The 23,099-nt window shown below is 44.1% G+C and overlaps 1 protein-coding gene across 1 annotated transcript in view; it reads left to right on the top strand.

The window, feature by feature from the left end:
* The window catches only part of KCNH5 (potassium voltage-gated channel subfamily H member 5), a 162,489-nt gene extending 140,962 nt beyond the window's left edge, over window positions 1-21,527 (top strand). The window contains exon 11 of the mRNA XM_032112530.1: window positions 8,173-21,527. Coding sequence (XP_031968421.1) covers window positions 8,173-9,120 — 948 coding nt within the window. The 3' untranslated portion in view covers window positions 9,121-21,527. The remainder of the gene's footprint in view (window positions 1-8,172) is intronic.
* Window positions 21,528-23,099: the final 1,572 nt, after the last annotated feature.

The raw sequence follows: 23,099 nt of genomic DNA, 5'->3' as shown, positions 1-23,099 counted from the left end.
TTAAAAGGGCTTTTTCAACATCATGGAAATAATTCTCATTTTCTTGAAGCAACATCACTTTGTTACTTGGAAATCATCACATCTTTTACAGGTCAATTCTATAGTTGCTTAGGAAAAATGTATGCGAATACAGTTTCTCCAAAGCAAAATTAAAATCTGCTTGGTAGGAAGCTTTTGCTGTAGCAAGCTACCGTGGCTGTGAAGTCAGGATCAATGGAAATTTGCAGAAAGGCTATTATTTACCATTTCTTTCAAGCAGCCGGAAGACTGACCTACAGAAATCTTCTTTTCCTCCAAAATCCAGCATGAAAGACTGTTTAGTGAAACATCCCTATCCTGGAGATTAACTAATTGCTCAGCAGTCAGTCATTTTCACTGCACAGCCAAGGACAGCGATTCCTGTCTCACACACAGATGGAGCAGTGGTTTAACACAAAACAGTTCCTGGGACAGGAGGATTAAGGGGAATTTACTGGAGAGCAATTAAAAGAGTTGTTAGAGCAGTTTGTTTTTGAGGCTGAATTTCACATCAAAGTGAAGCTATCTGAGGAGTGTACAGAGCAGAAGAACAATAAAGCCATCATTTCAAACCATCTATTCTGCATCCTTGGAGTGCAGCTTTATAAAGTGAGCTAAGAGTTTATGGAGATTTGCAGGAGTAAATTAGGGGAAGCAGCCTAAAGGCTTGTGTGAGGTCATTTCCTATTCATCCATTTCTGTCCAGTCTTTCATAGTTTAACTTTTTAAATTCGCATTTTAATTGATGTAAATCAAAAGGAAGATTTTTTAACATCATGGAAGTTCTGTTTTGTTTTTTTTTTAATCTGAAAAATAAGATTTAAAATCATTTTAGAATTAGGTATTAGTAATTTCTTGGGAGGTTTTTGAAAAAAAACTGAAAAATAAGATTTAAAAGCATTTTAACATCAAGTATTAATAGTGAGTCATGTTCTCTGAGACCTGCCTAGATTTTAAAAGCACTTGGGTTTTGGAGCAAGCCTTTTCACCAAGGGTTATACATTAGAAATTGGGCTTGACTGGCCTAGTTTTCATAATATCAGAAAAGAGGATTCCAGATATGCCTTGTTTTGACAACTAAAGGCTCCTAGAGGGGAGGACTCAGGATGGGTCAGGATGAAGCATCCTAGACCCCCCTGAGCCCATCAGAGCAATGGCCTGGGAAGGGTTTGCTGGGTGTGTTGGTGCTTAGTGCCAGTGGTGGCAGTGATCTAAGCAGGATCTATCCTGCGACATCTGGGAGTGGGATGAGGTTTGCAGTGCAGAAGGGTGGGTGTACAGGAAAAGACACATTTCAGGTGGTCTCCCATTTCCTAGGGGCTGTGGGCAGCTCCATTCCTGTGCTGCAAGTTTGCCTGGGAAGTCTAGTGAGAACAAGGGTGGCTTTCCTTTCCCTGTTAGTGGTTCATCCAGCTGCTCTGTGCAGGCAAAACCATTTGGTTTTCCACAAGCTCTCACTGAGAGCCACCAGTCTGGCAGGGTCTCCTAGGCAGTTGTGGCTTGTCCTTCCTCTGCAGCTTTTAAAATAATAATAATATTTGTCTGTAAGGACTGGCTGGGCCTTGAGGCTGTGGGGAATTCATCCCGGCTGGGAACTGGCAATACCACAACGTGCTGGGGGGGGATAAAAATAGCATCAGATGAAGGGTGCAGAACACTCACACATACACAGAGAAAAACTTCACAGGAGGCTTTTTACACAGTCTGCACCAAACCCTGACATTTGCACTGCCAGAGGTAGGGATTTGAATCCTCCATCCCCACCATCTGTGGAGGATGTCTGCACACAGGCGACAGGCGCGGAGCTCCCTGTACAGGCACAGGGGACAAACAGGCATCTCAGGGTACAGCTTGTCTGACCTGCTTTAACATCCAGCTGCAGGTGAAATGACTCACACCTTCCAAGTGCTTTTTTCTTCCTCCCTCCACTGTGCAGGGCTCCTGGAGGGTGAGTTCAGATGCAGACAGAGGCTTTGTAGGTGAGCCCTGTTCTGAGTGTCTGTGCTGTGGAAATTGGGTGTATTTTATGGAGCAGGAAATGTATTTATGTATTATGTATTTTCAGGACCAGGAAATAGCACACTCGTCTGCGCTGGGGTATCCTGTGTCTAAATCCTGGATCTGACACAAATCTGCCTTCCACATTAGCATGACAAAAACGTAAATTACTTTTGTACAGTGCACTCCAAGATGGGAAAATTAATAGTATTTTTTGCAGACGTCTTTACAGAAATTTCTGTTGTACAGCCTTGTAGCATTATTTCCAAGAAAATGAGATCTGTGTTGTTGCAGTATTGGATATTGGTTATACCACCCAAAACTTTAAAATCCATTTGCCAGCTTCAGCTAAGCTCGTGTCATTTCAGGCCAAGGAGGCAAGGGAAGCCAGCTCTCTTGTTTCAAAAAAAAAAAAAAAAAAAGCCTATATAAAAGGGTGCCAAGACCAGCACACCTTGTGAGGACACTCTAATTGCCCTTTTTTCTGGGAATTAGACATTTCTGGAGGAGGTGGACCAGTCCAAATCCTTCCGGTGGGATGTGAAAGCTCGTGAAGGAGCTGCTGGGTGGGTCTCAGCCAACTGCAAACCAACTGCCAGCTCTGCAGTGTGGTCCAAGGAAGGGTGCATTTCCCTGAGATCCTGCCTCCATCACTTGGAAAGCTCCAACTCACTTTGTCCACTCATCCCACTTGCTCCATCTGCAGTGTTTCCAAGTACAGCTCTGGATCTGTGCTGTCAGATGGGTCCAGGTTAAAAAGCGCCCTGTATTTCTTCAAATTTATTAACCTCGTTCAGACTTGATGATCTTGATTCCAACCTTAACGATTCTGTAGTTCTGTGATTCTTATCTTGCTGATCTCAGATGCCTTCTAAGGTGTTGCTGTATTAAATAGGAACAAAATACAGGGATCTGAACAAATACATCAGGTTGTGAACAATCAGATGCAAGGGAGATGGGGCTTCTACAGGACATTGTTGCAGACAAGATAGTTACCCCGGGAACAAACTTTTGAGAGGTGACCAGCACTGACATCAGCCTGGTCTGTGCTTTAATGAGAGTGGCCTGTGGGTTACTGAGTGGATGTAGCTGTGGGGAGTGTTGTGTTTCTGCTGCAGAAACGTCCAATGAGCTGAGTCAAACCGGTTCTCCTGGGACAGGGTCTTCACACTGTGAAAATCTTTGCTTTTTGATGGCTTTGTGTGGCTCTCCCTCCCTCTCAGAGGCTGCATCCATCACCATGACAACTGTGTGCCCTTTGGATGCATTGCTGTCCCTTCCTGCGGATTTCTGTGGAGAAGAGCAGGCACACATTGAACGCCACTAACAACAGCATGGGATGTTCAGGCACAGGACAGGATGATCCCTGGTCAAACACCTACCATTTTCTGTGAACCTACTGTAATTCTTCAAGACTTTTACCAGTTCTTTAATCCCTTCACCTACCTGCCTTGGAGTTACTTATTAAGGGATCTTTGTGTGGATCTCCTGTGTGGAGCAAGGTCATGGAGGGATGATTTTCACAGTACTGGTACAAAAAAAGACAGCAGACAAGGGATGCATTTCAAAGCACCTGAAAAGGCCACAGCTTTACTCATTAATTCAGTGTGTGTGTCTCAGCCTTGAGCTGGCTTCCTGACTCCTCATTGCTGTTGTCCTCATCTGCACTTGGCTTTGGGGCTGGTTATATGAGCTAACACCTCACAGGAGCTGCTCCAGCAGTGACATGTCCATTGCCAGCACCTTTGGTAAGGTCCCCCTTTGGAAGGGATGGAGTTCACACTCACATGAGTTACCTCTTGGTATGGGAGGCAGGGAAAGGAGGCTGAGGTTGAGATCAGATGGAGAATCTCAAATTACTGTTGTCTCCTCTGTGCCTGCCTTGTAAATAAGTATTTCAGTCCCCATGGCTGGCTATCAGTTAACTTCTGCTTCATCTTTGCCAGCTCAGTAATTAATGTCACCTCTGTTGCCCCTTCTTTCCTAAATAAATACACTAAAAGAAAAACAGGAACCTGTTCCCATGGGACAAAATTTGTGTCACGTGGAACATTCTTTCACAATCTGATCCATAAAAGAAATTAAGTTCTACACTTAATGTCTGTCACTTTACTGAATTTGGAACTTGGTTTGAGACAGGAGTGTGGCTCTTTACTACTTGAGATAAACTGTACACACACTCAATTCAGCTTCTTCTGATTAAGTCTTTTGAAACTTCTGTCTGTTCCTGGGACATACATTTGGGCAGGCCTATGTGTAACATCTCTGAAAAGGGTCATAGACAAATGAAATAGCTCATCCAGTTTAAGATTTCAAAATAATCCTTTCCCAGTCTGCAGGGAAATGTCAGATTGCATGAGGTGTTTTTCTGTTCTTATTTATAAGGAAAAATAGCTGGTAATAGTTAATGGACATTAAAAGAATGAAATCTCCATGTAAACATTTGTAAATGTAAACACATTTTAACTATTCTGGCTTAGTTTAAACCACTGTGGAAGTGGTGGATTAAATCCAAGCTCATGACAAATTTCCTAATATGGAAAAAATGGGTAATGAAAAGTAACTGTTGCTCTGTTGGTGCTAGAATTCACATCTCATTTTTTTTCCTCAGTTCTTTGTCTGTATAAGATCTTTCTTTTCTTTTACTTGCACAGATTCTACTGATCTCAAGTACTCCTGACCAAAACTAGATCCTTGCTGTGCTAGGGATATGCCTTCCTTGGTTGAGGAGAAAGAAGGAAGTTCTCCATGGGGTGAAATGATTTCCTCCTGATGGCAGAGTAGTTCAGTGGGGTAGTGAGGACCAAGATCTCAGTCTCCATCCCAAGTGACATCATCCCACATGGTCAGTTGGGATGTGAGGGTCTGCTTGGTTATGTATTTCAGAGTGAAAAAGAAAATAGCAAACAGCTATGAACACACACAGGTTACACGAGAAAGCCAAGGGGGAGAGTAGGCCCGGGGCTGTGCATCAGCCCACCTTTGCTCTATTGGAAATAGGGCTCCACTGAGGTAGATGAGTCCTGAATTCTTGACTCTCAGCTAACCCTTGGACTGGATTTCCAAGTCCCTGGGCATTTTCTGCACTAGTTCAGCATTCAGCAGACCTGCTTCTCCAAGGAGCTGCCCATAACCATTCCAGGCTGTAGCACTTTCTGTCCCAAGAGGAGAAAAGGGAAATAATTCATTGAAGGGCTCTGTCATCCTGTGTCCTGCAAGAAGCTGAAAGAGCATGTTCTGAGGAGGTGACAGCAGGAATTTGGGTGTGTGTCTTCTCCACTGCATGGGCATAAAGTGGGGGTAAAGCTCATGGCTGTGGGTGGTTAGTGGGTCCTTGGTCTCACACAGCCAGACCAGTTTTGCACTGTGTATCTGATGACATTTGCCACCTTGCCCCCCTATCCCTTTCAGCTTTTCCCAAAGTGTTTGCTCTGCTCTGAGTCACAGCAGTGCTCAGGCTCAGACCCCCCTGCCACTGGGCTGGACCCATCCGAGTGACACCTAGCCATGTGGTTCTGGGACAGAAAGCTCTGCAGTCGTTTCCTGGCTTTCATAAGGACCCACTTCAGGAGTATGAGGTACAGGTGGTGTCAGATTAGAGAGGTTCTGGCTTTTCTTCTGCCAAATCCAGCAGCAGCAGTCACTGGTAGTTATATTCTGTGCAGGGAGATAACATCTGTCTGGAGAAGGTTTGAACTGAGTCTAGAAAAGGGACAAAAGAACCAAGATTGGACTGGGGTAAAAAAGGAGGAGAGCGTAGTTTACAGTGAAGTGCAAGCTTTTGGAGAGGAATCAAAAGCTGCTGCTGTGGTCTTTGTTGTTGTCATTCTGGTCTTTATAAACATGCAGCAGGACAGAAGTTGTCAGAGTTACCTCCTGCCTTTCCCAGTGGCATATCCAGTGCTGCCCTGGCCAGGAAGGTGCCACAGGCCCATGCCAGGCTGCTGGCAGCTGCCTCCTTCCAGCATCCCCCACTGCCTCTGGACAGCAGCTGCCAGGCACAGGCTGGCTGCAGGAGAGCAGGGTGCTCAAGCTGTGAAATAGATTTGTGGCCAGAAAGCAGGGGAATCATAGAAAGATAGAATGGTTTGGGTTGGAAGGGACCTTACAGATCATCCAGTTACACCCCCCTGCCATGGGCAGGGACATCTTCCACCAGACCAGGTTGCTCAGAGTCCTGTCCAGCCTGGCCTGGAACACTGCCAGGGATGGGGCATCCATGGTTTCTCTGGGCAACCTGTGCCAGGGCCTCAGCACCCTCAGTAAATAATTTCTTCCTAGCATCCAGTCTAAATCTACAGTCATTTTGAAGTCATTCCCCCTTGTCCTGTCACTACACAGCTTTTAAAAGCATTGGGTAGAGGATGTTTTCCCCACTGCAGATGCTTTAAGGGACTCATCACAAGGCAGAGCAGCACAGCCAAACAGGGACACCAGCAGAGGAACCAGCCATGTCCCCTGGGACACACCTTGGGGACACAGCCTTGCAGCTGGTTGCTTTCCCTGTTGCATCCTGTGCCAGAGGTGCTGCGCTGCCCTCTGGGGAAAGAGAGGCACAAACAAAACATCACATACAACCCACCTTCCAAATCTGCCTTTAGAGAGCGTGGCTTCAATTAAATGTCATCACCCAACTTTGAATCAACAGCAACTTCTCTTTCCATTATTTGCTCTCCCCAGTGGTCTGAGACAGAGAGAGTAGCTCCATGAGGGCAGCTGCTAATGAAGGGGAGCCTCCAAATGAGGGAATGTGGTGCTGCATCCAGGTCAGAGGAGTCGGATGAAAGTAACTTCCGTCATTGTCCCTTGGTTTTGTTTATATTTTTTCAACTGGGCTTCTAATAAGCAAGTTAACCGAATTATTAAAAGCAGCTGCATCTATCAGCAGCAGGCAAGGATGTATCTACTGCATTTGAAAGCTCTAATGAAGCTTTGAAGTCCAGCTCATCCCAAATTCATGCAGTGAAGGATCTGTAGCCATCGTGGCACTTCTCTGATGACTTCAGAAGATGCGAGACTTGAAAGTAAATAGATACTAAAATATGGATACTCCAGTTGATATTTCAAAACCTACAGCTGACTGACACAGGGTTTTATTTGTGTATTTCAAGGGCTTTGTTTTCCTTTTCTTACCACACTATCCCTTCGCAGTCCGTATTTGTATTTAATCATAGGCTGCTTTTCACAGTGTTGTCAAACAGAGAACGTTTCCCTATCCTGCCTCAGTCCCACATTCAAGAAAACTGGATGAACCTAAAAGAAAAATAAAATCATATGAGTAACATGCAGAAAATCAACAAAAAGGTTTTGCTCTGTGGATCCTCCCCCAGCCTGAAGCTCAAATTCCTTTTTCTGTAGCAGCCTGAGACATGCTGCAGGGCGAAATAACTCAGCATTAAATGGCATGGCATGATGGGATGGTGGATATTGCTGGGTTTTATAACCACACAACCCTCGTACACTGCTTCTCTGTGGTGCTCCCACTTCACCTACACATATTAGACATACTAACTCTGCAGTAAACACTTGCAAAGTGTGTGAAGCCACACATGTGGCCCATGGGGAATCTACTTGCACCCTCCAGCCACTTCTACATAACCCTAACAGCAAAACTAAAAAGTATTGAGCACATTAAGATTTTCCAGCCTCTGGAAAAATGGGTGTGTACATTGAATTAATCTTACAGCTGTGTAGTCCCCACTGAATTACTGTTTCCTTTTGATCTGTACTAAAGACAGTGAGGGAGCAGGTATGAGTGTGAATAATGGGTAGGTTGGCATCACGGTGTTTGGGTTCTTTGTCGATTCCTTTCTTCTCTTTGTTCAGTTTCTTTCCTTCTGTTGACATCAGGATATTTTTAGTTCTTCAAGTAGTAGTATCTTCTGCATCAAGAAAAAAGGTGAAACCCACTTTTGATGTATACTTTTAAGAAAGTGTGTGTGTATGTATGTACGTTATCTATAGTGGCTAATCTTGAAGTTAGTATGTCTTGATCTCCTCTGTTTGAATTCACTACAAAAGATTAAGATGGAAAGGAAGATCAGAATTAAGAATGAAGAGAAAAATGGCTGTTCTCAAGACTGTTTACCCATCTCAAATTAATGTTTGTATGTAATGTCCTTTGGGTCCTGACTATTGTGGATCTATCCCCCACAGATCATCTTCCGGAAGATCAGCGATGTCAAGAAGGAGGAAGAGGAGCGCCTGCGCCAGAAGAACGAGGTGACGCTGAGCATCCCTGTGGACCACCCTGTGCGGAAACTCTTCCAGAAATTCAAGCAGCAAAAGGAGATGCGCAATCAAGGCTCGACCCACATGGACCCGGAGCGGAACCAGCTGCAGGTGGAAAGCAGGAGCGTGCAGAACGGGGCCTCCATCACGGGCACCAGCGTGGTCACCGTGTCCCAGATCACCCCCATCCAGACCACGCTGGCGTACATGAAAACCAGCGAGGCCGTGAAGCAGAACAACCGCGACGCGATGGAGCTCAAGCCGAACGGAAACGGAGACCAGAAATGTCTCAAAGTGAACAGCCCCATGCGGATGAAAAACGGGAACGGGAAAGGGTGGCTTCGGCTGAAAAACACCATGGGGACCCACGAGGAGAAGAAGGAGGACTGGAACAACGTCACAAAGGCTGAATCCATGGGGTTGCTATCCGACGACCCCAAGTCCAATGACTCGGAGAATGGTGTAAATAAAAACCCACTGAGGAAAACAGACTCTTGTGACAGTGGAATAACAAAAAGTGACCTTCGCTTGGATAAAGCTGGTGAGACTCGCAGCCCCCTGGAGCACAGCCCCATCCAGGCGGATGCTAGGTGTCCTTTCTACCCCATTCCTGAGCAGGCCTTACAAACCACGCTGCAGGAAGTCAAGCACGAACTCAAAGAAGATATCCAGCTGCTAAGCAGTAGGATGGCTGCCCTTGAGAAGCAGGTGGCAGAAATTTTAAAAATACTGTCCGAAAAGAGCGTATCCCAGCTCTCTTCCCCCAAGTCTCATTTATCACCCCAGTCCCCCCCCCAGATACCCTGTCAGGATATTTTTAGCGTTTCAAGGCCTGCATCACCTGAATCTGAAAAAGATGAAATCCACTTTTAGCATATACCTATGTGTATATATGTATACAGTATATATGCAGAGGTGTATATATACCTTTATACATATATATATGTGTGTGTGTATACGGTAAATATATATACATATATATTTTCACTTGCATCCAATATGACTTGAACACACCAAGGATTTTGATATGTAAATATTGCATGTCCAGCTGGATTCTGGCCTGCCAAAGAAAGCAATTATTAACATAGATATAGCTTGTATAATATGCAGTTGACTGCATGCACACTTTACATTTATTTATAATCTCTATTATGTAATAAAATAATGACTTTTGTTTAACAAAGGCAATGTACTATTTAAAGAATCAGGGTCTAACCTGCCGATATTGCCATGACAGTTTTGATCTCAGGCTGGGTGAATTGAGCTTTTACTTTCTCACTGTCTTTTCTGCCGAGTTAAGCAGTAGATTAATATGATGTGAAGGACATGTTCAGGCTCCTGTTAGTATTGTTTCCTGGTATCATTCCACAATGATATACTGTATATTTGGTGGTGAATTCCCCTACTCCTTCTAAAGGGAGGGCTCAGCTCAGTGGGCAGGGAAGGGCACTGTGCCTGGTGCTAGGGTGGATCAGTGGAATTTACTTGTGTGGGTATTGTGCATGCACAGCCTTTTATTTCAAGTATCCTCCTGCTCTTTTAACATCGTAAGTAAGAAATAATAATAATAATAATAATAATAATAATGGTGATTTATGTAACAAAATGAAACTAACAGAAACTCTCAGTTGCGCTCCCTGAGTGTTTGGGGGTAACTTATTTCTTGAAAGCCTCCTTTTACTGATGCCATTTTTACTGAACTGTTAGAGTAACATTATGTAAATTCTCTTTGCAACACTCAGTGGTGGTGTCCAGTTCTGTCAGTATCTTCATTAGCATGTCCCATTTTTGTAGGGTTGAGGTTGCTCTCCCACTGTCCCCCCAGTTGCCCCTGGCAGAAAGACTTGGCACGAGGTCTGAGCAAGGGAGAGAACACTCATAGTTCAGCTTCTTGGGAACCACGTGAGCAGGTTTGAAAGCCTGAAGTTAAAAGGCTGTGGTTAACACCCCTCCACTCTCCTTCACGAGTAAATTTATCAGTCTGCAGCTGCCTTTAGAAAGAGAGAAAATAACTGGTCAGGATGAAATTCTCTTTAGTGCAAGGTGCTTGGGTGATGATGTGTGTGTGGGTGGGAGAGTTGTGGGTGTGCTGGGGAGGTGGAGTCCTCCCTGGAGTGCTGTTCGTGCCTTGGGCTCGTGGAAAGTTTCAGAGCATGGAGGGGGCACATTTCAAGAGCAGGTTTGCAGTGCCCACACAGCAAGGTCCCACACGGACTGAGTCCCTCAGGTCTGTGTCAGAGGCTCTGATCCTCCTCTTAGCTGACTCCCATTGGCATCTTCCAGCCTTGGACCATGCTCAGACCCGCTCTCCACCTCCCAGCCTGGAGCATTGCTCTCAAGGCACTGCTGGCTTTGCAGGGCTGCAGCAGGGCAGGCTTTGCACTGGATCCTGTTTGATGTCCTCTTTGGAGCTGAGCTTTTGGACTCTGCCTGGGTCTGCCCCTGAGTGTGGTGGGGATTTTTGCCTCTCTATTTGCTGTGGTTTGAGTCCAGGTACACAAGATGCATAGCAGAAATTGCCATTGCAGCTTCAGAGCTGTTACCTGAGGTATCTTGAGGCCAGCCCAGCAGAGCACAGTGGCTCCTTCAGAAAAGGACTCCCCCTGCCTCTGACTTAAATGACCTCTTGCATCGAAATTCCATGTTTTCAGAAGTGCCTGGAGTAAAACATGTATGTACCACAAGGCATCACTATGAATCAGGTATATCAAATACATGGTTATAATTAGTGAGTATTCTAACCACACACCAGTGTTAGATCCATTTTTTAACATTAGAAAACTAGACTAAACGAAATCACTTCCTGAAAAATTAACAAAATCCCTAAAACCTAAGCAAACCATCATTTGTAGTAGTGGCAATTAGGAATCTACATCTTAGGGTGAACATATCTTCAACTGTGAAATCCAAAAATCCAAACCCATAAACCTCCAAAAGCTTATAAGAAAGCCCAAGAAGTTATTGCTTCTGTTGTGTCAACTCATGGAGGCTTTTTGGGCGATGATAGTTTTTTCTGTCCTGTTTCTGCCCCTTTCTTTAGGAAATTAGAGATAGCAAAAAAAAAAAAGAAAAAGAGGGAAGAATAAAAAGCCACTGTAAGGGACAGCTCTTCCCAAAACCTGGTGATCAGACCACTTGCTCATTATAGTTCTCCACAGCTGCAGTTGCCTCTGTCAACATTTTCAGCTGCATTTTGCAGCTGCTATTCTGACACAAGTGCAAGTCCATGACTCTGCAGCCGCGGTTTGGACTGCAAGAACAGCCTGCACCTGCAAAACAACAGGACCTCCCATGTCCTGTTATAAATCCCACCCTGGGACTCTGGAAGAATGGGGTGGGGGTCATGGGTTAGGGAGTTAACAGGGTTGCTGCAGGCTGCTGGAGTCTGCACAGACCTTGTGGGTACAGTTTAAGTGCCAAGATTTCATGTGTTGAATGTTCTTGCCTGACTTGGTCTGCTGGTTAAGACAGACACACAGCCACTGCCCAGGGCTGCCTGGTGAATAGCTGAGTCACATAGGCTCAGTCTGGGGGCCAGACTTCGTTAAAATTCCTGGAATGCATGAACCTGCCATGAAGTGATGCTGCAAAAGAGACAGCAGGATAATGGGGGTTGGCTTTGTTAGAAAGCTTTAGCCTTAATGGCATTCCTCTGCCTTTGTGACAGACTGCTTTTCTTTCTCTGTAGCTGATGTTCATTCTAGGTAGAACTGCATGGCATGCAAAGGGATCTCTGTTTAGGTTTATCTTGCAAGTCAGGTGTAACTTTGTGCCACTTTACAATGAGAGAATGTGTTAACAGGGTTAGTCTGACCTTGAAAATCATTTGGGCGGGCCCAGAATGTCTATTACAGTTCAAGTGCAGCTTGAGTCGTTCAAATGTGTAGTGGCTAAACAGTGTAAAATACCAAGTTCGTGAAACAAGTACAGTGTCTCCAGGTCTGTTTCTAGTGCTGCTTTGGCTCTGATATTCCAACACCGTCCATTGCAAGTTCAGTGGAATGAGCTTCTACCTTGCAGAAAGCAGTGGTGTGGCGTGATGGGTGTCCCGCAGGCACAGTCAGTGCAGCCTGTGGATGGGCTGTGTGCTGGGAGAGGCCCAGTTTGTGGGGTTGACTCTGGCTGGTGCAATTCTGAAGGACTTTGCCTCCGGAATCCATGTTGGGAGCATTACATGTTGTTTCGTGGAGTTGTTAGCAGTTCGTCTCTCCTGTCCCCTCGCGCTGTGCATGATATGATGAGTGACTGGGGCATTCCTTCTCTGTTAAAAAGCATGAGTCAGTCCTGTAGTTCAGGCTGGACTGAAAGTAACTTCCTGTAGTCATTAAGTGCAATAAGGACACCAAGGTGTCATTTCCACCCAAGCCAGTGCTCAAGCAGTGACGCACCACACGGAGGGAGCTCTCAGCTGCATGCTTTCCTTTTCTTTCCTTGAAGAGCTCCAAACCTGTACAGATGTTCCTGCCAGACGCTGGGAACAGCATCCTTAGCACCTCCCCTGTGCTTTGTGTGTCCAGAGCATTTTGCGTACACACAAGTGGATTTTATCTTTCTGGACTTTGGAATAGAAATAAAACATGTACAGAAAATGTGTACAGAAGAGTAAGCACTTCCCAAAGCAAAAGAACTAGAGTACTTTTAATAGCTTTTTTTGTGTAATGTTGCATATAAGAGATAGAACAGCACTTCAGGATAATTACTGAAAAAAAATTGTTGTAGTGAGGATTCAGTTCTTCTGAATTTGTATTTGTAAGTCGTTTTTTTTCTGTCTTTGCCAGGGCATGGGGGTTAGAGCAGAGCTGATTCTGGAAGTGACAAACTTAAGCTTTGTCCATTTTTCTTTTCCCTGTTCTGCAGAAGTAGCACAACTATAGGGGCTCGATGCTGCTGGCACCAAAGTTTGGGCTCATTGCTAGACTCAAGTTCAGTCTTCATTTACCACCACATGGAGAATAACCCTGTTGCACAGGTGTGACCTGAAGGTTGAATCTGATAATCTTACTGGACTTTAATATGTATTTTGAATCCCAGGACAGTTTCAGAGGACTGGCAGCTGCAGAAATAATGTTGTACTCTTTGCGAAGCTGAGAGCAGTCGCTCTGGAAGTAACAGACCGTTCCACAGACGTCATCATTTGCATGGGTCAGAAAACAGATGTTGTGCTCATGAAATAGCTTAGAGGCTTTTTGGGGAAAAGGATGTCTGAACTGGAAGGGAAAACAAAAAAACCCCAAAGGTTTAATGTGGAATTTGGGAGTGAGGACATAGAGGGATATATTGTGAGAAATTGACACTTTTTTACTTGGATTTTGAGCATTTAGAAAACCCAAGCCTATCTTTTTGGATGTCAGAATAGGACAGATTGTTTCTTAAAATAAATATTTTTTTCCCTAAGTTAGGTGGCGTCCAAGTGATACCTGCTTTGTTTTTTTTTTTTAAAAAAAAATCAAATACCATTTTCCTACAGAGGAGGGTTGAATGGATTTTGTTAACGTTGCTCTTAATAGGCTGTAGGATGAAAAGTTTGATCCATCTAGATTTCCACATCTGGGAATATTTTTTATAACTATCCCTTAATTTTTTTGGTACAAATGGATAGCACAATCTCTATGTGTTTTACTGGGTTTAATATGCTATGATGCATTTCCAGATGAAATACATTCTTAAAGCAAAGTGCTGAATGGAGCTAAAATTGACAAAAAGTCCACATTTCTTCTGGTAGAAAAGCAGTGAATGTTCTTACTGACATAAAGAATATTGTGCAAAGATCAGTGCTGTGATATCTAACAAATGACGAACAAACTAAAATCATCCTTCTGGGTGCATTTAGTCAGGCAGAAAATTGACCTTGTAGTGCACAGTGGGACAAGAAGGCACATATTGATTTTGAATACTCAAATGGCAGAAGCATTCGAAAAGGGCTTGACCAGGCCATGCTGAATAAATTGTATTTATTTATTATGTTATGTTAATTAGCCTCATGATGCATGGCACGTGGAGCCAGGAATCTGGGGCAAGATTCTCACAAACTTTTTCATCTGTTTTCTATAAAGCAGATAAGTGCTTTTCATCATTATTTTCTTCTTGGAGATGCGAGCTTGCTTGGCCCACAGTCTGAAACTACTGGTGTGCACCCACTCTATGTCTGGCTGTCTGCCATGAATGCATCAATTAGCCATAATTAAAAGCCCTTTAAAAAGGATTTTGTGTTAGGTTGGGCTCAGCCCTCCCCACTCCAGTGACAAGACTTTATGTTGTGTGGTTGAGAGCAGATTCAGTTCAGACTGAGCAGTAGCACAGTATATTTCTGCCTGTTGGCAGAGGATGTGTAGACACACCATATGGATCTATACCTACCCATTTGGAATGGGAATTCAGATCTGGCTCGTTCCAGGCAGGTGTTTCAGACAGGTGGGATAAATCCTGCTCCGGAGGTGCCAGTCTCTCATCATTTACTGCAGAGTAATAACTTCAGATTAGACACTTGATTTGTAGCCTGCTAGGGGGTAAATGAAGTTAATCCAACCCATGATTCAAGCTCCCAGGCTGATGTTGTTTGTATAAAAGGTGTCTCTAAAAGGGTCTGCTTACCATCTTGCCAGCACAGAAGCACTTTCCTGTGGTTGTGACTAACAGTAAGGGGAGCACTGAAATGTCTCAGCATGCAGCCAGAAACAAAGTGTTCACATCCTAAATTGTTAATGAGATCTCCATAAATATACTCAGATGCTCAGTTCTTGGCTTGTGGTGATCAGATTTTTAACTTTTTACCTCAATACCATGACAGGATAGTCCATGAACCCTCATTTTCACAGGTACGTAACAGCTGAGGTGCTCTTCATCGTGATGTGCAATGCCAAGGCACAGAGGGACACCATCAGACAATTTTTGGGCAGTGAAAGACTGACAGCCATTTGGGATCTTTGGCTGCTCTGGGGTATTTAGGATTATAGGAGTTTTACCACTGAGCTGTGTCATGCAGTGGACAGAGGCCAAGGCTTGGAAATCCATCGAAGAGAGATGTTGTACCAAAGAGCTTCCAGGGCAGACAGAGGTGGTGGCCCAGGCCACAGCAGAGCCCTGGCTCTGTGCTTGCAATGGGAAGAGAGAGGGGAGAGGGAGGAGAAGGTTCTAAAGAATGCTGTCCAAAAATGGTGACAACATTCCACTGAGGCCAGTATTGACTTCTCTCTGCATAGTGGCTGTTTCTGTCCTCATAATTAATTTATTTGGAAGTTGGCAGGCTCCTCTTCCTTCAGGTGGTGTGTAAGGATGAGGCTGGCAGACTTTTTGGGGGTGACAGCTGTGGGACAGGGAAAGGCGGTTAGAGGATACTCAAATATATGCTGCTAGGGGGAAATGTGGGCTTCAGGAGAGCCAAAGCTCTTCCAGTGTCCCAAAAACCTACTGGAAAGGGGCTTATAGTATCTAAATTATGTAGCATCAGTGCATGGACTCTGCAGCTGGCCCTATTGTGAACAGAGGGGGTTGGACCAAGTGGTTTCCAAAAAATCCCAAGTTGTGTTGTTTTATTATCTGGTGATTCTGTAGATTTTAATAGCACAAACAGGAGGTAAAATTTGAAGGTTCTTAGTTATGTCCTATTTTTTTCTGGTTTTCAGTTTAAATACCATGCTGAGGAACGTGTAGCCAAATTTCAAGATAATAGCTGTGAGAGCCAATACTCATCAAACAGACAGCAGAGAAATCTGGCATATTCTAAAACTATGGCATATAAATAAATTAAGCCTTTCGTTGGGCATCAGCTAAAATCCACACTTGGTGCCAAACACTGAGAATAATGTCTCAGTGACTATGCAGTTTCTGGAAGCAGTGGGCTGATATGGATACATCAACAACACCCACACCCTCTTCCAGCCTCCTCCCCAGTCCAGTGAACGGTGATTACAGTGTCTGAAAATGCTATCACAATATCAGTAGCATCTGAGCTGTTTTCCAGTGCTGCCCTGACAGACATGCACATCTAAGGCTGTAGGAAATGTGTAGGTTTCTCATTAGTGGCTGGGTCTGGAGGTGGTTCTCAGCCCTATGGATTCTCATCCCTCTGGATTCTCATCGCTCTGGATTCAGCCTGCTCCTCTCACAATGTGTGGGCACCATCTCTGAGAAGGCCTGGGCTTGTCCAAAGGGTCTGGGCACATCCATGGGTCCTGTGTACATTCCTAGGGTCTGCCCAAGCCCCATTCCCAGGCTTATTCCCTACTTGTCTAGCCCCATTCAAAGGTTTACACCTGACCCTATTAGATTATTAGATGTTTTTCCAGACTCTGTAACCTCTTCAGTCTCTGTGATGGCTCACAGGGCTACTCACAAAATCCTTTGCAATCTGTGGCTTAGCAACAAGTCTCCAAATTAAACAGGAATAACAGGGCAAGCCTTCTGCCATTCTCAGGGCATTACTTTATTAAACAAACCTTTGATTTTGTTTTATTTTGTTTTATTTTATTTTATTTGTGGCCATTTTGTACACTCTTGAGCAGCACAGTGTTCCACAGAATGGCAGGGACTGGGGTGTTTGTGGGTTTTAATGAGCCAGTTTGAGAAGGGGAACTCAAGTGAGACACCACCTTCTGCCATGTGTGTGATCATTCCCTCTGGCTTCCTACTCCAGCTACACTTTGGGTGAACTTCACCCCCAGCAGCAATTTGAACCAGTGCCATGTAGTGATAGCAGAAGTTCTCTGTATTTCCTCAGCCAGACCTAGGGCTCTGCTCATCGTCTCCATGTGTGCTATGCCAAGACATGTGGGCACTTTTCCTGTCTTGGACTTGTTTTCAGTAGAATTTCCTGAGATGTTCCACCTCTTTTATCTGTCACCACTTCGTTTTACTAGAAAAAGAAAAAAACAAATAGCATTTTCTGACTGATCACTGGGAATTCGCTTGCATCCAAGGCTGCTGCCAGGACCATTAGTTGGAGGTCACAGTTCAGTTTGTAAATTGGGTGTCTCATCTGAGCTCTCATGAAAAAAAGCATTTTTTTTCCCAAGAAAAACAAAATTTCTGCTCTGCTTCTAATTAGTCCTCTGTTGTCCCTGCAGGATTAATTATTGCCTTCTTCACTCGAATCATCAAATGCTGTTTGGCAACAGCTTCTTTTTTTTATTTTATTTTAGGTGTAATTAGGAGTCCTGGCATTACAAACAAGCTCAGTCAGGTTGTACCTTAAAATTACAGAACTGAAATGTCACCTAAACTAGTAGTTTAAACCCAGCTTTTGAATACCAACAATCCCATTGCAGTCAGTGGATGTTTAGAGCTCATTCCTTTGGGGTCATCAGTAGGTCAGTGTGAACATCCTTCTCCTGAAATCAATCACAGAAGGGGTGGTGGTATTCTGCAGGGTCCTCCCACAATGGGACTTTTAGAAAAGGAATTTGGGGGCAAGGATGCAATGGCACCTCCCAACCCTTCCTACTGCCTGTTGATGGTCTGTAGATTCCCAGCCACATCTCTTTTCTATTTAAAGCAAGGTTGAGGGCCACCCACTGCCTAATTCTATCAAGTGGTAAATTGAATGTATCGGGTGGGAGAGGCAGTAGCCAGCAATAAGGCAGGATTTGGGTGTTAAAAATCTTCCTGGTGGGAATTGGGCAAGCTACCAGAAAGACAATAAAGGATTTATCTGGCAATGCATGCCAAAGGAATGCTAAACATGTGAGCAGGACAATTTATTGATACCAGTGGAAAAGCTCATTAGCGTTGAAGTGCAAAACAGGTCTGCAAATGTACCTTTCAGCTGTCCCAATAAAATCCCTGCACTTGGACAAGGGGAGCTGTGGCTTGTTCCCGTGGAGGGTAGAATTGGCTAATGAGCTTTCCCAGAAAACTTGCACACAAACCGAGTTTTCTCAAATGTAATAGTTGGCACTATTTCCCTCCTGTGGGCACATTTCACAACTGACCTCAGTGTCAGCCTCCCACTGCCTCTGCTTTCACAGGGATTCAGAGATGCTCCTAAAGCTGGTACTGCAGCATTTCTCCTAGGGCAGGTTCATTCCCCCCCTTACTTGTCACTGATTGTTGATTATTTGCCCTTTGAGAGATCAGTGGCCCTGTAAAGGATGTAGGACTCCCCAACAAAGCTGCGGGGAGCTGTGGTGGAGGTAAAGGTTCACCATATTTTGTCTGAAAAACATGCCAGCCATAAAAATACTCTTGCTAACTGTTTAAAGCTCCAATGCCTTATCAGCACAGTTTATGTAACAAAATCCCATTAGTACTGCCAACCATTCTCACATGAATTAGGACATGATATGCTTCATAAACCTTACATACCTATTGACTGTTCTTATTCACAGAGACTTTGCTGGGCTTTTATGTGCAGGTGTAGCTGCATATCTTGGGTTATTTTCTGTGTTTTGAAGGCTAGGTAATATGAAGCAGGATATTTTCCACAATGAATTGCAGTGTATCCCTTCCTTGTTTGTTTGTTTATATCTTTTCTCTTTCTCTCTCCTTCCTTCCTTCCTTGTTTTCTTGCCTAGATCATTAGGCTAGCAAATTGTAGAAATGGGGAGATTGATTAAGTGATGTTGCATCAGCAGATTTAATGAGATAATGATTTGTTTTGCTATTTGTGTTCAGAAGAAATAATATGCCAATAAGAATGGTAGCAAGCGCTGATTTTTTAATGGCCAGCTTAAATACCAGCCAGTGACTAAGTGGTTCAGTAAAGTGATCTCAGCAGCTCTTCTAAATTGTGTTCTCTGTTTTGGAGGTAAATATTTTCAGTATTTGAGCATCTTGTGTTAATATTCTTACTAAGGTCAGTGGAAATCTTTCCATTAATTTCTCTAACTCTAACCCAGTTCTCGCAGAGGGACCAGGACGCTGAGTCCCAGTGTGGGCTGAGCTTTCTCAAAACTGAGAACTGTGGGTACTAGAATTTTAATTTCAGGCCCTTGTCTAATGCAAATGGCTCCAAGATTTCATGCCCTACTAAATGCTGCATGCTGAATGCAGAAATGTAGAGGACGTGTTTGAAGATTGGGACAGCAAGGTGAATTGCCATAAAAATCAGCTGAACCGATCAGGGAAAGGGCACTTCTTAATTAAGACATATTTGAATCCAAAAGACACGTTCTTGGTGTCTGAACTGTCAGTAATTTCCATCCAAAGTAACTGCTCAAAATTCATGACTGTCTAGAATATCCTTGCACAAGCCAGATATGTACATAAGCTGTGCAAACTCTCTCTGGGGAGAAGCACAGTTAAAAATAAAGCTATTATTGCTACCACAGAGAGAGACGATGACAAAGACAAGAGGCTGAGCACCAGGTGCTGTGAGACTGAATCCTGCCATGCAGCCCTCCATCTGAGCATTGCTGATCCAGGTGTGAGCAGATGTGCTCAATTCTGAGCCCTGTTTGTGTGTCCTCATCTCCATCCACACCCGGAGCAGAGCAGAGCAGGGAAGGGGCAGTTTGTGGAGGGGTTTATCAAGCATAGCCCTCACCCCAGACCAGGCTTTGAAGGCTGAAGTCCTGGCTCTGTGAGGGACACAGCAGCTTTGGCATGGGTTTTAGGATTCCTCCCCTGCCTCCCCCACCCCTTCGATATGCTTGTGAGGTCCCACACATTTAGGCAACTAGTCATCCTAGGCTCCTAAATGAAGAAAAATCTAGGGAATTTATACTGGGACGAAAGAGGGACAAGGGGTGGGCATGATCTTGCCCATGTCTGTGCACGCTCAGCTTTGCAGTGGTGTCTGTGGAAGTATCCTGGCAGAAGCATGCTCACAGAATTTTCACAATTAGTGGCAGGGGGAGATGATTTTTTAATGAATTGTCATCACAGGGGACCTCATTACAGTCAAAACATTGTACTGCTTTTCTAGTTTTTTTTTCCTTAGGCTTCCCCCCTCACCCAAAATGACAACTGAAAACTAAACTGAGCAGGAGCTGCTGTACAAGCCTGCACAGAGATGCTGAACCTTAAAAACTAGCTCGCCCTCACAAGGTACCCACGGGGCTGTGCTGAGTGCCCAACCTTGGCATAACCTGCCTTCTATTTCTCTTTTTTTTTCTCTGCTGAAATACCAATGTGGGTTTTTTTTCTTTCCTTGTATCGCCAGCCCAGCACTCCCCAGCCCATGTTTGTGCTCTGGTATCTCTCTCCACCCTTGAGCACCTAACAGGGACTAATCCCTGGTTTGTGGGAATCTTTCCACTACCATTAGCAGGACTTTCAAAGCATAATGAGCTTTAAATCCTCCTTTTTTTTTTTTTTTTTTTTTTCCTTTCCCCTGAGGTCCTTACATTTTGAGTTCCAAGTTTCAAGGTGTCCCATTAGCTGAAAAAGCACCAGCTGGTATAATTGTGTTTGTGCAACCCTCGTGGAGAAGTTGGGCAAAACAACTGGTTTTAAAAGCTCATGTTGGAAAACCTGATCTACAGAGTAACTGCAGCTTTTGAATGTATGTGATTCACAGACACTGGACTGGGGAGGAAAAGTATTTTGAGAAAACTCTTTTTTTTTGCAAGGAAGAAATTGGGAGAAAGGGTTATTGCTCGGGTGATGTTTCTTTTGTTACTACTTGCTGCTCTTTGTACACTAGCCAATGCAAATGACATTCATGTTCCCGACAATATTTTTGAACAGCCCAGCTATCTTTTTTGCTGTTGTTAATATACTGAGGATTTGGGAGGATTTTAAATGCCTCTGCCTTTCAGGATTATTTCTACAAAAGCAATTGAGAACTGTATTTTGACAGCAGGAAGCTTATAAAAACCTAGAGAAAAAAAAAATCTAAAAAATAAAGCATTTGAAACCGAACAGCTATGAAAGGAACGCACCTCTGCTACCATATCTGAAATCTGCAAAGCAATCACGAATTAAATCAAGGAAGGACCATCTTTCTACTGAAAATCACACATCAGTTTGTACAGAGTGGATGCTCCCTTGGCCACCTGTGTGACTGCCCAGGAGGAAGGCGTGGGAATGCTTTCGTTAATCGTGACTCCCCTGTCACTCTTGGACGTTGCCGTGTGTGGTCGGTTGAAATTGGTTTATCTGTAGCGAGCTTCTTGTTGCACTTTTCTGTTTGCTAAAATTCAACAACAAGGAAAATCGTGGGTCACTTTAAAGCATTGGCAGACAACTGTTTCTAACCCAAAGGAAAATGGGTTTTAGCACAATGAACTGTACTTCTTCAGGGAGGATCAATGTTGATTTTTTTTTTTTTTCCACACGTCTTTATTTACATGTGGCTATATTTTCATTGATACAGAATAAAAAGTGCATTTTATTGACCTTGAGTATTTGTGTCCTTACTTTCCTTGAGCACCGTAAAAGTGATAGCTCTTGTTTTCCTGGCCAAAGCAGAACACAATTCGTTGATATTAATGAGCAAAACATGATCTTATTTTTAGGTGGTTTGGGGATGAGGGATAAATCTGTTAGGACAGAGCTTCTCTAAAGGACAATAGGAACAGTTCTTGACTGTCCTCCTCGTTAGCCTGAAGACAATAGGAAATAAGCCGAGCTGGTCACAGATACCTCATCCATAAAACTTCTGTAGCATCTAATTCCCTCTCCCAAGCAAATTAGGCTGAAGAGGGAATACTTTATCTGAGTAGATAATAAGTATTTTCTTATAACCTTTTGTTCATAAAACGTTCAGTTTTATTTGCTGCAAATGGGTAACCTCAAAAAAAATTACACTTCAGATGCAAAATGAAGATTTGAAGGATAGTGGGATAGAGGCAGAAGTGTTTCACTTGGAAATTTAAATAATTTCTAAGAGATGGTTCTCTTTGCTTCTTGCATCATTGGCTTGGTCACAAGTGGCATTCCCTAAAGAACTGCCTGTGCCAAGGTATGAGAGATTTTTTGACATAAACACACACAACATTGCTGACCTGTTCTTGAAACCACCATTGCTTTGGTGTTCCATCAGTGCAGAAACCAAAGCATGTGGAAATTGGTGGAGCTTTTTCTATTCCTTTACAAGTGGCTTTGACCAGACCCTACAGGTTTTGTCCCAGCCAGGAATGGTGTCTGGGTGTGGAGTAATCACAGCTGTAAGAGACAGAGTGGCCTTAATTCAGTTTGAGGGTAAACCATCCAAATCTAGTTGTCCACAGATAGGTTTTGCCATCTGTAGGGACAGGTGGAGAAAACTTTTTCTATTTATGGTGAAAAATATTCATTGCTGAGCTTTTATTGACTCACGGAGTGCGTATTCGCAGCTTCCTCAGCTGTGGTGAGGAGACCCTGGGCTCAGCACAGGAGGGAGAACAGCCTAAAGCCTTCATGGCAAACACTGGTAGAACAACCCATAATTTCCACTGCTGAAAAAAACCTCAGTCAGGGACTGTTCCTGCTGCTTGTCCTTTGTAATTGGGGTTGGCTTTTGCCAGGTTGGGAGCTGGCAGCATCAGCACAGCAGCTTCTTCCAAGTGGGCATTTGGGAGAGTGTCAAGACTGTACATCCCAGCCCTGGGAGCCTTGCTGGAAAGGGATGGGGTATGAAGCAAGAATGGATTTATTTGCAGGAGATAATTTGTTACTGGCTGACAGCACTGATTTGTGTGGTGTTGCAGCTGTGCCTGAGCAGGCTTGCAACCTCTGTCATTATCCATGGGATGGGTCCTCACCAGATCCCAGACTCCTTCCTTGACCCCAGAGAGGGTTTGGATTGTACCCTGCAAGTGGTAAGAATGCTCACCAAAATGCAGGATCAGTCACCAGAATTGCTGAGGCCCTTGGGGAGACAAAGACCCATTTTGCTTTGCAGATTGCTTTACCTGTGCACATTACCTCTGCCCAAATGAGCCCTGGAAGCCAGGGAAGCAAGTTAATATATGCACATCTCATTCCCTTTATGA

Source organism: Corvus moneduloides, chromosome 6 (genome assembly GCF_009650955.1).
Source record: "Corvus moneduloides isolate bCorMon1 chromosome 6, bCorMon1.pri, whole genome shotgun sequence".
NCBI lineage: Eukaryota > Metazoa > Chordata > Aves > Passeriformes > Corvidae > Corvus > Corvus moneduloides.
Note: the sequence above shows the minus strand (reverse complement) of the source record. Positions and strands in the feature narration are given on the sequence as shown.